The 18,281-nt window shown below is 41.7% G+C and overlaps 1 protein-coding gene across 1 annotated transcript in view; it reads left to right on the top strand.

Annotated features, from left to right (window-relative positions):
- The window catches only part of st6galnac3 (ST6 N-acetylgalactosaminide alpha-2,6-sialyltransferase 3), a 75,061-nt gene that overhangs the window by 25,963 nt on the left and 30,817 nt on the right, over positions 1 to 18,281 (top strand). Inside the window, exons 2-3 of the mRNA XM_022758146.1 lie at positions 2,665 to 2,859; positions 9,690 to 10,099. Of these exons, the coding sequence (XP_022613867.1) occupies positions 2,665 to 2,859; positions 9,690 to 10,099 (605 nt within the window). The remainder of the gene's footprint in view (positions 1 to 2,664; positions 2,860 to 9,689; positions 10,100 to 18,281) is intronic.

The raw sequence follows: 18,281 nt of genomic DNA on the forward strand, positions 1-18,281 counted from the left end.
AGCCTACTACTGTAGCTTGGTAAAACTCACTGGGAAATACAAATGGCGATGGTTAGTCAGCGGCTGAAATGAGCCGTTGACTGAAAAAATAAACTTCAGCCACTGATCTCTAATGTTATTGTCTTTGGAAAAGCTGTGGCTTCCTGTCATTCAATGATGCTCTCCTGGACATCTTTCTGTCTTGTGGCTTGCTAGCTCAGCGACGGATTGACCACTTAGTGTTGTCTTGTTATTATAGTCGCTGTAAAGGATGTTGTTAAGCTTGTTGGGTTGTTAGGGCGGGCTGTGCTGGAGGCATGGCTGAGGGCGTTGACTGTATGTGCTGACGGCTCGTTTCTGAATGTGGCCTGGATACATCTCCCCATGGATTGATTATTTTGTTACTCGCAGTAATATAAAGTCTAGACCTGCTTTATAATAAAAAATAAAAAAAAAACATGAAAATCTCACTGTCTTCAACATGGGACCTTTAATAAGTAAAAATATAGATTTTTCTCCAGCACCATCAGGAGGTCAGACGATCATCAAAGTCAGTAGAATTTATTCTCTGGGGACCTTAAATATCTTTAGCAAATTCCATGACCATCCATCCTTTAATAGTCAAGGTTTTTCACTCTGAACCACAAGCATCAACCTGCTGGTGCAACTTGATAAACAGTCAGGGCATCACCAGTATCATTCATCCCGTGGGGACCATGAACGTCTGCAAAAATCCATCCAATAGTGGTTGAGTTATTTCAGTGGGAACCAAACTTGTGGACCAACTCACCGACCCAAAATCGCCATCCCAAGAGTCGTGTTGCTGGCACAGCTAAAAAAAAAAAAGTGAGGGGCAACTTTTCAACCGTGTGCCATCTCAAGTTTTCTAAAGTACGATGGCGTAATGACATCAGATTCAGTGAAAAATAGAAATTCTGCGTGTCAATTAGCAAAGATTAAGTGTTAATCTCTGCTAATTGACTATCTCTGGAGAAGGGGCGTCAGAGAGATCTTATCATGCTCATCACATCTGAAGTGAAGGGAAGAGGTTACCGTGAGTCATCTGTATTCAGTCGAAAACAAAATGATTGAATTCAACACTGTCTTCCCTCCATGTTATGAAGTTTCTCTGCCACTGCAGAAATGTCTTCTCACTGTGACAGTGCCGTCGTCTCTGTCTCACTGGTCAAACAACATCAAAGTGACCTGAGTAAGATGCGCTTTTATGTTAGACTTTTTTTTCATTTAACTTTCTGCGTTTTCATGCGGATGGAGGTTTGTTAAGAGTGATAAATACCTGTGTATATACTGTATACACTGGATGCTGCAAAATGACAGAGATAGATATGCTGCAAGTAATAGCTTTCATTTTCTTATATTCTGCATCACATGTAACAAAGATCTACATAAAACCCAAATTTGGTGAAGGAAGTGATCTGCACCAGTGATCTGTACAGTTAATGATATCACGGTCTCCAAGATGTAAGACTTGAACCAAACAGCGAATGATCTGAACAAAAAAAGCCAACTGTCACAAAGTCAGACACACGATCAGACTCAGAACAGACAGGCAGAGAACAGAAACGTCAACTGTATCTCTAGAGGAGAAAACAACTGTCTGAAATCTCTTCAAAGAAGCCTCTCAATTACTCAGTTAAGTTGCATCAAGTGCACATGCAGTGTGACTACTGACAAGAAGTACAGTGTTGGCAAAATCAGAGAAAAATATATTCAGAAAAAGTTGTGTAGGATGTGTTCTTTCATGTACGGCTGATGTCTATATGTCTATATTGATTTACATTGTGAATAATCAGTGCAACTTTAAGCAGTTTACTGTTACACTTTACTGACAGAGGTAGACAGGAAGGTCAGGGAGAGAGAGTGAGGGGATGACATGCAGCAAATGGCCGTGGGTCGGATTCAAACCCCACGGCCACTGCGGTTAGGACTAAGCCCATGTGGGAGGCGCTCTACCAGGTGAGCCACCGAGGCGCCCCATATACCATTTTCGTTTATCTGAAATACTTGAACTTGGCTTCCCCTTATTCCCTCATCAAAATCAAATCAAGTTGCAGATTTGATTTCACAGTTTCACGATGCATTAAACTTTGCTTAAAGACTCACACGCGCAATGACTGTTGGATGCACCAGATATTCCCGCTGCCCTGCCTCTTTGGCTCAGTTGTATAGAAAGTTGAGGTTGTTACTTGTTCTGTGACGAATCTTTCCATCAAGGTTTATGCAACTCACATTACTGCACGTTGAAGCTTTCCCAGTGTGATAATGCATTTATACAGTGTCTAAAATACATTTAGAAACATAAGCTTTCATAAGCTTTATATATAAAATGTGTATATTTATCATACTGTAGGCTGTATATTATATAAAAAAATGTGTCACCTTACTTTTTCTTGCCTGGTTGTTATTGTATATTTCCTGTTATACACTGTGTTAGTTGTTTTTATACAGTATATAATTGTTATAAGACGGCGTACTGCGTTTGGCAGCTGAGGCTGCTGGCAGATTTATGATGCAGCTGGTGAGCCTCCACTTTTTTGTTTACCTTTCAAGTCAAACTATTAAACTACTGACAATAAAGAAATGAAAATTAAGATCTGACCCATCTTATGATATGTATGCATTTCTCAGACTTGTCATTAAGTGCTCTCTCCATCCTCTCCACAGAAGAAGTCTCTTATCGCCACCAGTCTGATCGTGGCGGTGTCGCTCTTCGTGGTCGTGGTGAACTACTCGGAGAAGCCGTACTTCCTCCTGCAGCCTGTTTTCGGTCAGACGTTCAGCAGCCACTGGATGTTCTCCAAGCAGCCGTACAAGGCCTTTAAGCCTCACCTGGGCTACGTCAGCATTCCCAAACAGGAGGTGAGGGACATTAAGTACAGATACACAGTAAGAGATACACAAGTACATGTCAGCAAAACACAAACACAGTCACAGCACGAGCCCAGCTGGGCAGACACACCATGTCTCGTTTGATATTTCTGTTTCTACTCTATTTTCAAATTGTTTTTTCAACTGAAATATGTCATATGTAATTTTTTTTATGTTGCTCTGTGAAATCAGCTGCTTTGTAGTCTCATTAATCTTGGCAGAGTCTTGCTCAGTTATATCTGAAAATGCTAATCGAGTCAAAGTAGAGCCGTCACACACAAAATGACTTAAATGAGCTGTACATTAGTGTGAAGTTACTTTCACAACATAAAATCTACAACATCTTATGCCATTTTAGTGTGTAATGTCACACTTAATTTAGTGTGCAAATAACAAATTACCAAGGACATTACCTGTTTGGTTGAGGACAGTTCTATTCAGCTAAGCTGATTGATCGAGTGGCTGAAACCTTTATTTCCACAGAGAAAACTCAAGGAGAGAAAGCCGTTTTTGTTTACAGCAGAACCATATTTACAGAGTTCTACAAATAATTGTCATGATTCTCAGAAAAGTGACGCAAGAGAAGGACTCAGGAGGAAGATGTAAGAGTACAGAGTCTGCACTTTGAGAAAAACTAGGATGCCAAAATCCAAGCAGGCAAGCAAAGTACAAAGGGTCAGAGTGAAGCAAAATCCCCAAAAAACACACACAAAGTCGAAAACATGATCAGGCTCAGCGCAAGCAGGCAAAGAACAGAGAGAAATAACTGGCACGAAGACAATCTGGCAGAGAGCAAGTAAAAATGGGCCAGTGTATGTTTAAACTAGGGAGCTAATGAGGTAATGGAGCGCAGGTGAGTGGGGAGGAGGCGCAGGTCAGGTGATTCTACTGGCGGGAAAGGCAGGCAGGCAGGTGGGAGGCGGCAGGGCCTGAAAGGACAGCAGAGTAACAACATGTATGCACAAACAACGGGGCTGAATGAAGGAAAGGATTTAGGGAGCAGACTGAAACTCGGAGGTGAGTGTGACACCCTGTAGTGAAATGATAAAAATAAATGTGACGGCTGATAAATGATGATAAAGGACAAAGTGGTTATGTTGCAGTGATCTTGGCAAACTGCAGGGAAACTTCTAAGTGTTTGAAGTTGTTCCATCTGTAGGGTACAAAATAACTAGGAGCTGATTGATGAACATTTACAACAGCACAGGCAAAATCCTGGAAGCTTTAACTTTCATGTAGCCAACATTTCTTTCTTTCTTTCTTTCTTTCTTTCTTTCTTTCTTTCTTTCTTTCTTTGCATCCCCATTAACTTCCACACAGTGGTCGCTAGTCTTCCACACACAAAAAAACATGAACATCATTTCATGTAAAAACTTTTATTTTCACATATGCATTTCAGCATGCATCCCTGCTGAAATCATTCACTCTTACGGTGAAAGCACTAAACGTCTAATGTTTTACAATGAACCTTCTTACATTTGCCTTATTTCGGCGCGAGTGTTATAACTTACAGCATGCGCAGGTAACCTTTTCTTTTATGGTGCATTCATATTCTATAGCCCTCCATTAACATTAACCTTCCATCACACAGCATCCTCACGATAATGAAGGTGTATTCAAATGCACTCATGCAAATGCACGGCACCTCCTTGAGGATTTTTTTATTTATTTTATTTATTTTATTAGGGGTCTCTGTGATGGATCAGAAAACGCCTGTTTGATGTCTCTTGTGTGCATTATTTCTTTGTAATTTTAAACACCCATGTCCGTGATCCTATTCTTCATCCTTCCTTCAAACAGCTCTGTGCTGTATATTCCCTGCACAGTTTATGGAAATTGAAATATCAAAGCCTTTTAACTCCCACCACATCAAAATGTAAAAACCAAGCTGTGTATATGTTATTTGGGGAGGCAGCTGGCGAAAACTGAAATTGTGCTCATATTGGTGGAAATGGAGTAGTCACGCTGGAAAATCATACATACCGCTCGCAGAGATGCGTGCAACGTTTCCGGCTGACGGGGGAATGAGGATTGCGCTTTCAGTTTGGGCTGCGATACATCTAGGGTTGAAGTTGCGACGGATGCGTTGGTCCTTCATGGAAAGTGCATGCCTCATATTCAGCAGGCTGATATTGGCAGATTAATGCGGAGTGTCATCCCCCTGCCTCCGGAGAGGTTCATCCACACAACATGGGCCCAGAGGCAATCATGTCTTACACCAGTCTCCACGACTGCACCTCCTCCTGCCTCCAGACAAGCCTGCTTAAATCACTGCCCTCTCCTCATGGATATTTATGCAAATCATACGGAAAGACTGGCAGTTTCTGCAGAATTAGGCTTCCTTTCAGCTCATATTACCCCGCCAGTGAGTTTTCTGTAGCGAATCAGAAGGGGCAGTGATTGGCCTGAACGTGAGTGTCAAAAGTGTTCCTGCACGCTCCTGAAATCTCTGACAAAGGATGCACAGAATTGTGGAAGTCTGGTCAAGGTGATACTCTCATACAGGGTGTCGTAAGTGATTAAGTCCGGAGTGAAATCCTGCTGTGTGAGCTGTCAGCCTTTGTTAAGCACACAGCAACACCTTAAGAAGCAGTAATATTTCTCCCGGACAGTGAGGCAATCTTACCTGATCCGCAGCGAGGTGTCATTTGAGGTGTTATAAACCTCTGGCAAGCATGTATAATGCATAACCCGGCAGCATGGGAATGGTCTGCCTTATTTTCCTCATTTGATTGAGTCTGTCTCCAGGTGTGATAAATTGTTCCCGCTCTGCTTTTCAGGAGAAATAGAAAACATTTGTCTTGTGGCACTTTACATTCATGCCTCTGGTCTATCACAGACGGAGACAGAAACTCAATATTTTCATTTAGACCTGAAAACTTACAGGCCCTTTGAAATGTACACAATAACCAACATGGAGGAAAGTGCTTCTACTTCTTGGACCATGTCCAGCTGTTAGTAGATCCATTATAAAGTTTTTGTGTACAATCCTCCCTAAGTTCCAATGAGCTAATTAGCTACCAGCTAGTTGCACCATTAAAACTCGAGGAGTTTCTCAGCTAGTAAAGGCTTCAGTGATGTGTAAATCATTAGCAAGGAAACATCTGTAGATGCCCTCTGATCAAAAGCATTAAACAGTGTAAACAGGAAATCACTGTAGCATCAGGAGCTGCAGCAGAACTTCCAATAAACAAACAAGCCTTAATGGAGGGGGCCAGTGCTTGTATTAAACTAACTTGAGAATGAAAATGCAGCTTTGTTTTATTTATGCATGCATAAATGGAAATATGTGTGTTTCAGAGTTAGGTTAGTTTGGTTTAATGGGATATTTTGCATCCAAAACTGACATTTAATTTAATTTAATTGCCCTCTTGTTTCTATTAAACAGAGTTTTCATCAAGTGTCAGGTCAGATATATGTCCATCATATTTACCTCACATGAATGGGTGATATCGTTAGCTTTGTCAGTCAGCTACACATCTAATCTCTGTGATGATACCTGACCAGCATGGCTAAACCTCAGCTCAGTCAGTTGAAATAATTCTTTATTTTTTTCTGATTTGTTTTTTCCGAAATGACATTTCACACATGTACTGCATTTTTCTTGTTAAGTGAAATGTGTGTGCCCCATGAGGAGCATTTGGAATGAATCACTTTTCACCATGCAGACGGATGCAGCTAATCGATGAATTTTTAAACACAAAAAGACTTCCGAGTCCCAGGGAGGCATCTTACGCTGGGAACTTGGCGTGTTAACGTAATAATTATTGCTTATTAATTAATCGTGTTTAGAGCGTTTTAATGAACGTCAAGGTTAAGTTCACATCCCAGTGGTATAATTTAATGAAGACCGTGTCCCCGGAATTAAGCCCTGCTTTTTTTTAAATAACCCACTTTATTTTTAGCACACTCATGCATTAAAATCTGAGGCTTTGCTGTGTGATTTTGTACTTATCACAGAGTGCCAAATTTATTGGGATTATAAAAGTGCTCTCTGTTTCCGATTATGGCATGCCACACTGAAACAGCGCCGTCGTGAATGTGAAAGTGAAACGTGAATCACAGCTGAGTGGAGGGAGAGGCTATAACATTTTATTGATTTACAGGATGTAATATTAATGGATTTGTCGGGAGCTGGATGCCAGTCCTGCAGTATGCGCTAAATAAAAATGCTCCACTCTGGTTTTTAGTTATAAATTTGAGCGTTTAGACACTTCCTTAATGCGTGTAAATGTGATTAGTGTTAATGGGAAGGTAATAATGTTCACTGAAACTAAGCAGATGCATGTTTTTATCTTTCAATGAACCTTTTTAATACAGAAAAAATACTCCTGCTCCTTTTTTCACCACTTGTTCATACAGTTTGTTTACAGAACCCTCTTCTATTGTTTGTCACTGAGTAGCTCTACTGTGGTAAATGCCTTGCTCTGAAGCTCTGAAGCTTTGAAGCTTTGAGGCTTTGAGGCTTTGAGGCTCTGAGGCTCCTCAGCGGTGGATTTTCCAGTCACACTGCACCCATGTGTCTCACATGCAGTTAGCCAGCCAGCGTTTTCAACAGAGCTCGGCCAATCTGTGTGTGCTGAGAGGCGTGATGGAGTTATGAGATGGGCTGAGGGGGAGCGGGTGATGATGGACGAGCTGCTGACAGCTCAAGGCTGCTGTGATGTGTGTCTCAACCACCCAGTAAATGGAGAGCTACCAGCCTAGGTCCAGGGATCATTTCTTGACCCATGATTAAATCCATTCATGGGAGAAAAGCCAATAGCAGGTAGCTCTGTAGGAGTAATTCACCCAAGAGTTCTGTTTTTGTACTGCTTCCTTTCTAGGCAGTTGATCTTCTGCGTCTTCTGTCTGTATAACAATGAGTCATATGAGTGCTGATAAGCCAAGCAGTTGTAATCGAATTTACTGGATTGTCTTGTGGGATTCTGTTTGCAGAAACACTAAAAACAGAACATGTAAGGGAGAGTTTCACATTCTCTGCCTAAAAACACTGCAACACAAATGCAATTTATATTCAAAGCAATGACATCACACTTATTCTCCATTAAGCAAATGATCAAACGGGGCTTAGTCATGACACAATGCTTTCTCTTTTCGAACTTTTCCTTGCATTCATTCACGTAAGTAAGTTTAATCTCATCAAAACAAACCGAGCATATTAGCTTCAATTAGGTAAATCTCTCATTTCAGATTCAGAGAAGGCTTTTTTCCTCCCTTGGCAAAGCGCAGCTAAGAGCAATTATTCAAGATTCATTACAAATCCCCTTTCTCCAGTAAAGTATAATAAGAAATACAAAAAAAAATATACAGTAAGATAAATGACGCAACTTCCTTGCTTCTCTGCGCCGCATTGTCGCAGTAAGTCTCTGCCGGAACTCTGAAGTCCCACATTCAATTAACTTAATCAACGTTAGTTCTGGGCACAATGACATTAATCTCAGGACATAAAAGAAAGTTATACAGGGCTGTAAAACCCCCGATGAATTTTATTTTTATATGTAATTTCCAAATGCATTTTACTTTATGTTCTGATCACACAACTAGCTTGCCAAAACCTCACTTTAATCTTATTGCACACACATAAAATATATCATCATAAGATAAAAAATAGAACAACATGAGAGGCAGTATGTTTTAGAAGAAAAGTACACTCGGAGGTCGGCATTTCGTTTTAAGAAAAAAAGCTTGATTAAATTAAAATGGACAAGAACCAAACACACTTGCCTCCAGGTGAATTCAGCAGTCAAGGTCTTAATGGGAAAAATAATTGTTAATGAATTCATTTTAGAAGAATTTTTATCTCTTTTTTTTGTAATAAATAAGAAAAATAATGCTAAACATAAATTGGCCATAAAATTCTGCTGGAGTTGAAGGAGTGGACACTAGCTAAGATTTCAGATTTTAAATTCTTGTAAATGTTGTCGTCTTTGACAATTTTTCCAGACTTCTTGCATTTTTTGCTTCTCAGTGATGGAGGATGTTGCTACCTGTCTATACAAACACATACAAACAGGCTAAAAAGCCTTGCTCTGGAAGCTCTAAAAGTAAATGATAAACATACTTTAACACTGTGATATATTGCCTCTGTTGTGTGAGCTGCACCACAGACCTACCGATGTTCCCTCTGTTACTGATAGAGGTTGATAAAGGTTAAAGATGACTTTTTGTCTCATTAACCACGGCTGTAGCCTTGAGACTCGAGTCATACTAAAGTCACAAAATTAAGGACTTGAGACTTAACCTTGACATTTTAAATTACTTGAGACTTGACCTGAACATGTATAAATTGACTTGGACTTGTCTGTGTTAATTTGAGGTGTAAGACTAACCCTCATAGAGACTTAACTACGACTTACCTCAAATTATTTGAGACTTGACCTGGATTAGTCTTGCTTGACTTTGACTTGAGACTGGACTCGGACTTGTCGTGAATTACTTCAGACTTTACTGTGACTTGCCTGGATTGACGTTGACTTAAACCCTGAATTTGGCTGGTCACAAATGACCTTAGCTTTGACCTGGACTTGTTTCCATTGAGTTGAGTTTTGCTTTCTTTGTTAATTTTGAAAATTGAATAGAGATTCACTCTGACACACTGGAGACCTGACTCGGAGTTGTCTCTACTGACTTGTAACTTGGTCTTGTCTTAGTTGACTTTGACTTGTGATGCCTTGTCGCTGTTGTTGTTGCTCACCCTGACCTCTAACCTTTACAGTGCAGAATGCCAAAACCGTAGAAACAAAATGAAGAAAAGACTTAATATACAGCGACTGATAAAGATTTGTATTATTGTAACTGAATTGCCTCCTCTCCTCCAGCCCCTGAAGCTGCACTGTGAGCTCTGCAGCATTGTGTCCAGCTCCGGCCAGATGTTGGGGCAGGCTGCCGGCCCGCAGATCGATCGCTCTCCCTGCATCTGGCGGATGAACAATGCGCCATCTCGGGGGTTTGAGCATGACGTGGGCCAACGAACCACGTTGAGGGTCGTCTCCCACACCAGCGTCCCCCTGCTGCTGCAGAAGCCCCAGTACTTCTTCGGGCAGGGCAATGACACCATCTACGTGGTGTGGGGGCCGCTACGAAACATGAGGAAGGACGGGAAGGGGATCGTGTACAACATGCTGCGACAGGCTGCAGAGAACTACCCTCACGCACGCATCTACGTCACCACTGAAGACAGGATGAACTACTGCGACATGGTTTTCAAGAAGGAGACGGGGAAAGACAGGTGAGTCAGGGCTCAGTCTTCTGTATTTGTTGATCCTGTTTTTTTTGGCGCAGCGTCACTGCATTCCACAGCAGACGCTCCAATGTATCACTCTGACAAATTTACCTCTCAGTGCTTTGACATTCACTGTTCCGTTCGCCGCTATAATATCGACCTTATCGATGCTGATGGTCTGCTCAATGCTCGGCGCTTTCCTTGTCTCACATCCTCCCTTTCATGAGGCGTAATCAAAGTGAGTTACTCAACTTTCCCCTCTGAAGAGGATCTACACGGCCCCGGAGACAGTTTTCTCAAAAGAAGCTTTTATGGGGATCCTCAGAAGTATGTGTTGTCTGGGTTATAGGCATCAGCCAAATGCTGGTCTGGGGAAATCTGGTTAATGAGGTAGCATTATTCTGGCAGTCTTTCTAAACACTCTAGTAGCAGCTGGTCTCACAACTTATCCAACTGTGTCTTGGCAGATTCTGAAAGTGCAAAAATGGAGAAATTGTTCAAGCTGCAGATCAGTGACGGGTAACCTGGAAGGTCTGCAGAGGATAGGTGAAATTTATCATCGATGTTTAGCATTTGGCAGAAGATACGCAACAATTGCACCCGGTAATTTAAAGACAGACCCTATTCCCCAAAGAGAATCACAGGTTAATGACTAAGAGAACCAGGCTCCAAGGCCCACTATTGTTCGGGACGAACCTCATTTCTCAGACTGGCCCTCACTCACTTCCACAGAGCCCCACACCCCTGTCTCTCCCACATGTCATCAAGACCTCTTTTAACTTCTTAAGAGGATTAACATGTTCGGTAATAGGCACAGCATCCATTCCATTTCAGTGCCATTGTCTTGCTCTTTTTCAGGATGGCAGGGTTAACACTGAATTTCATGTAGAGTGTGCATGTTCAGCTTGACTCAGCTTTTCCGAAGGTCTGCAAAGCGTTGGATAGAGACATGGGATTAGGGAGGGATGCTCGGGGAGAAGAATCTCATTACAGGACATAATGCTCCTGGGTGTGATGCAGCGCTTCAGTCATTACTGATTGGTAACAGAGACCAAACCCGGGGTGTAACAATGAACCGGATCTAATGAATATGTGACGAGCGCTGAGAGGATTTTCTATACGTCTCTGTCTCTGCCTGTCCGTGACTATATGTGCTCGCCTGAAACAGCAGCTTTTGAATTAGCCTGAAAGACAGCAGTAACACTGCATATTATAATGTAATCAGAGGGAGGGAAGGGAGTAACAATCATTATATTGAGCTCATGCAGTATGATATCACTCCAGAAATAAACCAGCAATATAACACTCAATAAACAGCCAGATCGTTTTCTCTGCTGGATACATGTATTAACGTCTAAAAGTACACAACAACAAAACACTCTTTTAAAATACAGTCACTTGGAGCAGCTCATTTGCATTTACCCTGTCGTGTGTGTGTGTGTGTGTGTATGTGTGTGTGTGTGTGTATGTGTTTGTGTTCATGGGTTTACTGTCAACGCTTTCTGCTTGGTGCTAGGGATAATCATCAGCTTGCTGGAGATGGTACAGTGATCGAACACAGCTCTAATTATCCAGGTTGCCGTGAGCCGCCTGCACGACGCAACACCGGAGCGTCAGCTATGCAGATCAGGCGAAACACAGCGCCGGCTGACTGACTCACCAGTCGACCGAGTAACTCTCTCTCAGCCAGTAATTTAAAACCAAATCAGTCAGTCAAAGGGGTCTGTCAGGAAGCTCAGTCATTTCTGGACAGGGGCGTGGATATGAAACCTTAAGGAGACCCAGAGTTGGAGGAGTAATGATGATCTAAGTGGAGCTACAGTAACGACCACCACAATAGGTCAAAAAGGGGAAAGACCAAGTCAAGAGCAGAACCACAGATACTGACCAAGACCAAGAAGAACTAACTGACCAAGACCTAGAAGAAACTGTTTTGCAAGATTTTTCTGCCGCTGTCTCACGATGAAACATCAGTCATTTCATAGTATGCATCCTGACTTATTGTGTGTAAACAAAATCATAAAACATGTTTAAAACTGGCATGTAGTATGGAATTGAGACACAGTCGATGACTGTTGTTACACAATGTATTCCTCAAAGGAAATTGAGGAGTTTCTCACAGCTGGAAGAAAATTGAAATGGATTGCAGTGATGAAAGACGGCTCCAGTAACACCTCGGAACACACACGAACAAGTATTATGAATCTGTGGGGGGAAAAAAAAGTGTTCTCTGTGTTTGAGTGTTATTCCAAAGTCACAGAGAAAATGACGCCCCTTGGGAAGGTTTTTAGATAATTTTCCCAAAGAACAAAACAGTAAAGTACATTGGTTTTGTGTATGTAAACTGCAAAGCAGCGTACTGTGAAAATTTGGATGTGTAATGTGCACTGAGATACATTTGTAAGAGCTTCGTTCTTATATTTTGAACATCCAATTACTGAAAACACAATATACTGAGAATCTTTCCATCAACAGGCTTCTGCCAGAGAATTGTCTTTGTTTGCTGGCAGGGTGAAACATCTGTGTTTATGTATTTCCAAACAAAGAGAAAGGTGTATCTTGTTTCCTCAGCTGTCTAATGTATAACATCCTGGATTCAAATCAAATTCAAACTTGTCCCTCGTCGCCTTTGTCTGCCTCCCAGTCAGTCCCGTCTTCCTCTTCAGTGAGCTGCCCTGAAAATAGGAGAAAATAACCTCAAAGAAATCTGCAGAAAAAAAAAGTCAAATCAATAACAGAAACCCTGGATGTAAATGTATTTGACAGCTGCTTAAAACATATGATTCGTGTAATTGCGCACTACAGCTGGAAGTTGCACAGGCTTCAACCTCTCTGTTATCAGCACCACCGCCTGAGCTGCAGTCGTTTGGGTGTCGGACCGTATCGGAGTGGCCCTGTTAGCGCTGCTAGATAACAGACCATACCATGACACAGGACTTAAATCACACTGTCACTTTACAGCACCGCCACCTGGGCCTGCGTGACCTGGGTCTCTGCCTCCCAGCCGGCTGCTCCTTCATAGCAGGCGTATGCACTCGAGTTTGGGTTTGTGTGGAAGTGGATGTGTGTGTTTTCATCGGTGAGACACCTTCTCTTGCTTTCTGGTAGTGTGGGCATTTCATTTATCCCTGTGACTGCTTATTCATTCCTGCACTATGTTGTTTCCCAAATGCATAAAAATCATTTAACTGTTTTAACCTTTAGAAGTGAGTTACATCATTGGTCTGCCAAGTTTTGGACTTTTCGCATTGGCTGTTGATTTTTAAAAATGATTTGGCGTGAATATTTTCTGTTACATCAGCAGGGGATCCACAGCACTTTTAATTTTTAGCTAGCTACTTTTTGGACCTTAGCTTCTTTCTATAGAAGAGAGTCGCCAGTACTGCCTCGCGAGCGAGAGGAACACCCATATCTGTGTCCACTCTAGACTCAGCAGCAGTTTTGTTATCCAGATGGAGGCTGCCAGTCCGAACTGCCCTGTTGCCAGTTTTTTAGCCCTTTGTCCTCCTAAAAAAAAAAAAAAACGACCACCAGCTTCTGAACAGACAAGCCGCGTGGTACGCTGGTGAGCCCAAGGGGCACGATTTCCTTGGGCAAATGTTACCACAAATCCGCCAGGCAGCTGGGCTTTCATGGAGGTACCCCAATCACAGCTTGAGGAGCACAGCTGTCCACCTCCTCTCTCAGGCTGGTCTTGAGTTGGGAGATAGTGTCTGTGACTGGGGACAGATGTGAGGGCAGCTACTGGGCTCCAACCATTACAGAAAGGGAATCAGTGGAGCAAGATCCTGTCCTCCAGTCCAGGCAGCGGCAGCAGATCTGCTGAGCGCTGGTTGCCTATTTCTACATAATAACCCTGATAGTGATAATAGTAATACTGTTACCAGTTGTAACATTAGTACGGTTGTTTTTCCAACTGCAAAGCCCCAGCAAGAAGAAAACACAGAGATGAATGAGGACAAATTTATCAACATCAATATTCCCAAAGAAGTCCCATTCACATTGTCTCGCTTCACCATCAATGGAAAATATTCTTGTCTAATGTGAATTATAACACTAAGTAGGCAAATCTTAAGCAGGCTATACAGTGTGCGTTGCTATGGACGCAGTTCCAACTGTTGAGTCTAACAGACTACTAACTTATTGATTTATTTAGTAAGTAACCATGTAATAAGAAGGATAATGTGCAACAAGCAGGTCATTATAGCAAAATTAGCCCCAACAGGGTGATGCAGGACTCTGTATGTGAATGAAAACACGACATGATGATGTCATTAATATTATAATTAGCGTATTAGGTCATTTAGTGATATCTAGCGACTATTCCAGCAGTGCTTTAGATACTTTCCATTGAAAAGTGGTTGTTTATAGCGGTTCTACAGATGTTTTTTAAATACGTCCTGACTTCGCACATTGACCACACACAGTCCAGCCGTATACTAGGATTTATTTGTTTGCATTCTAAAAACTTAACGGCTCTGAAAACCTAAAAACATATTTAACGAGCTTCCCAATCAGCTTCCCATGAGCAGTGGGTCAATGATTCAAGATGAATATAATATATTCTGCCAAAGTTAGAACCATTTTGGTTCTTACACATGAGAGATTTCTCTGTTTGTGTTTTTCTGTGCAACAGAATTTTGCAGTGTTTTAATTAAAATCTGATGGCAGTTGTGGGATTGTTTGCTTGAGTTGCCAGGGCACTGTCAACCAGATCTGATCAAACCATTCCCCACACAGCCTGAGGATGTTAGTGTCAAAATGAACTCGTGTCCTGCAAACAAAGTCATTTAAATCCGTGGTTCTCAAAGTGGGGTCCGGGGACACCCACGGATCCATGAGGGGGTTCTTGGCAGTCAACAGCATAAAGGGGAATCATTTATTTTCACTATAATTCCATCCATAAGTAAGAATATATGACTATTTTATTCATGGATATCAAAAGCTTTCTGTAATAAAACATATATAAGCAACAGTCTTATCAGATGGGGGACTCTGGGACAAAATCTTATAAAAATGGAGGTCCGTGGTTTAGTTTGTGTCAGTTTAGGGGTCGTTGAGGTGAAATAAATAAGGCATGTATTAGAACCCTTATAGTTTTGTAGACAAACTTTACACCAACATCCAGTACACATGACGTGTTTGCAGCTGCAGTCAGCAGAAATGTTTGTCCTATCTCCCTTGTGCTGGTAAGTCACATGCTCACATTAGTGCAGGAAATAACACAGTGTGGATCCCTTACCTACTAATCAAAACATTACTCCAAGGGACAACTCATGGTCAAAAACTCCACAGGTGGCCTTTAATTTCAGTACAACACAGGCGCCATGTCTTTACACTCCAGTGTGCACTTCAAGCAGCCGTTCTGATACACATCCAGCATGGAATTAGAGTACTTGTATTAATGCACAACTGTTTTCATAGTGTCACATCAGGCTGTAAATGGACTTCTGTTGAGACGTCAGATATAAAAAGACTTGGATGTGAGTCTGTAAGGTGACATTATTTGCTGACATTGGTTACATATTGTGGTTGTCAGATGAGCAGCTCCTGTAATATGGATAAGACGGAGAAACTGTGACTAAATGCCAATCTTTTTGATTTGAGCGTCGTGTCTGAGGAAATTATTTTTCATGCTGGACCAGAATCAGTGGAAAGAAACTGGACGTCAACCTAGAAAAGTGACACAAACCAAACAAAACCACAGATGTTATCCCTTGAATGGCTCGCTGATGCCTCTGGTTAAGTAACAGGCAGACGCAGGAACTGAAAATGGATATTTCATCTCCAATTTATCAGTAGAGACGAGTCAGTCTAATCATAGATGAACTAAATAGCAGATGCTCCGGTCTCTTGGGCCTCAGAAAATGTGGTGAATTTTATTTTTAATCTGTTTTTATTAGCGTGAATGTCACGGCTGTGTAATCATGCTTCATAATCTCCAGCCGTCCACTTCATATGACTGTGCGTGCCCCTGGCAGTCGGCGCTTACTCATCCTAAAATAGTTTGGGTTGAAAATGAAACAGCACTTAGTTCAACAGCTCCTCTGCGTTATAATCACAGTCTGAGAGATTCTGTTCAATATTTGTGAATGTGAATAGCTCTTTACCAAAGTGATGTGTTGTAGATTGCAGACATCTTTTGTGATGTTGTCAGTTCGAAATGCCTGAAGCTGCTCCAGACAGAACGGATCAGAAAAGACAGAAGAAAAGAAAAGACCCCACGGGGATTTTCTAGGGATGAGGGAGTTTTTTCTGGGTTAAAATCGACACCATCCCTATGGAGTAAAAGCTCACATTGATACAAACGCTCAAACAAAAGAGTAATTCAGTCTTCCATTCATTGAAAGAGCTCACGGTTTTACACCTGACAACCCTGCAAGTTTGAGCTTGATCCAGTTTGTTTTTCCACACGGCAGAAATCATTTTCACATCCTTGAGAGAGACTGGAGGCTTTTTGCTGCCTTTTATAGATGGTGCTGGAGGCCTGGTGACATGGTGGCTTCTGGTCGTGGCTACTGTTAGTTGAGGCAAAATGGACTTGACTGGAGGGATTATAAATAGCTTCCATAATGACGATTATATGTTCTTTTATCATTTCAAGAAAAATAAGGGCTGTAATAAGAACATAACACCTCCTTTTTCTCTCTTTCTTTCCCTCTTATACCCCACTGTCCCCACTGACTTCTCCGGCTTTGTCTATCGTCTTGTTACTCCCCTGTGTGTGTGTGTGTGTGTGTGTGTGTGTGTGTGTGTGTGTGTGTGTGTGTGTGTGTGTGAGAGAGAGAGAGAGAGAGAGAGAGAGAGTGTATGAGTGTGTGTGTGTGTGTGTCTCACCCACTGACCTGACTCACACTGATTGGCTGAGTAGCATCACATGACCAGTGCTGTAAAGGCTACAAAAGCTGTTATAGGTCCAGGTCTGGATGGGATGACGTCTGCATCCGGATCTAGACCGCGGCCCGTCTATGAATGACCTCTGTACCAGGGCTTTCAATAGTCAACATGTAATGACAACCAATGTTGGGCAGTAAAGCATTACTTAGTGATATGTTATAGTAATGTGATTACTTTTTTAAATTTTTTAAAAAATTTTTAAACATGGTGTGTATGTGATTACAATTTGAAATTCAGTAATTACATCAGAGTTTCTAATCCCAATAGCACTTTCTTACTTGGTATTTTTGTGGTCAGCTTGTTCATTGTTTTACCGCAACTTTGGCACGTTACTATCAGCTTGGTCTCTGGACTGATCCTGGATCTGCTAGCTAGGAGCAGGGGCTAACAGAGAGGTGAGAGAGCTTCTACCAAAAGAGGAGAAAAGTGACTCCTGTTAAGTCGTCGTATTCACATCCTGTGTGTGTAGCTGCTGAGGCTAAGATAGCTGCTGGATGGTTTGTGTGTTTGCTGTGTTTTATTTGAAGTGTTGCTCCATAAGAAGATACACAGTATCTGTGGTTTTAAGAACCAAAAGAACCATCTGAATGTAGTTTTACATCTCCTCGCTCAGGCGTCTCTCTGGAGCTCCGGTCACAGCAGGTCAGTGAATCTGCATTTAGGCGGTTTTAAAGCTCAGTTTCTGAATACAGGCTGTGGACTGAGCGCTTTGATACTTTCATAGTATTAATATAGAACCTAGACCTGCTTTATAATCAAAGAACACATGGACATCTCACTTAATACAGCACGGGACCTTTAAATTAAAAGGAGGAGACGTGGGTGTGAAGAATTTGGGGTTAGTTATAGGCACTTTTGACAGAGCGTACAGATGAGAAGTGAAAATAATGTAACAAGCAATGTAACACATGACCTTTTCCGCACACTAATTGGTAAAGAATAAATTGATTATTTTTTCAGTGAGTAATTAATCACAGTTACTAAAAATAAACTGACGTTGCTCTGTCGATTTGTGAGGCCTCCACTAGTTACATTTTTAAAAAGGCAGCAAAGATCCTTACTCTTCTTCATGGGTGTTTTTGTGTAGGGTGTTGAGTCTGAAATGCTACACATTTCTCCTCAGATGTTTTGGTGTCCCGATCATTTGTTGAGCTCGGCTCGCTTACTTTCCTCTGCTCTGCATTAACAAAGAGAACAACAACAGCCCCATTTGCTGAGGGCACAGCGCGTATACACCGTCAGATCCAGTCAGATCATCACAGAGAAATCAATTGCACTTAATACATAAACC

Source organism: Seriola dumerili, unplaced genomic scaffold (assembly GCF_002260705.1).
Source record: "Seriola dumerili isolate Sdu_G_001 unplaced genomic scaffold, Sdu_1.0 BDQW01000291.1, whole genome shotgun sequence".
Lineage (NCBI taxonomy): Eukaryota > Metazoa > Chordata > Actinopteri > Carangiformes > Carangidae > Seriola > Seriola dumerili.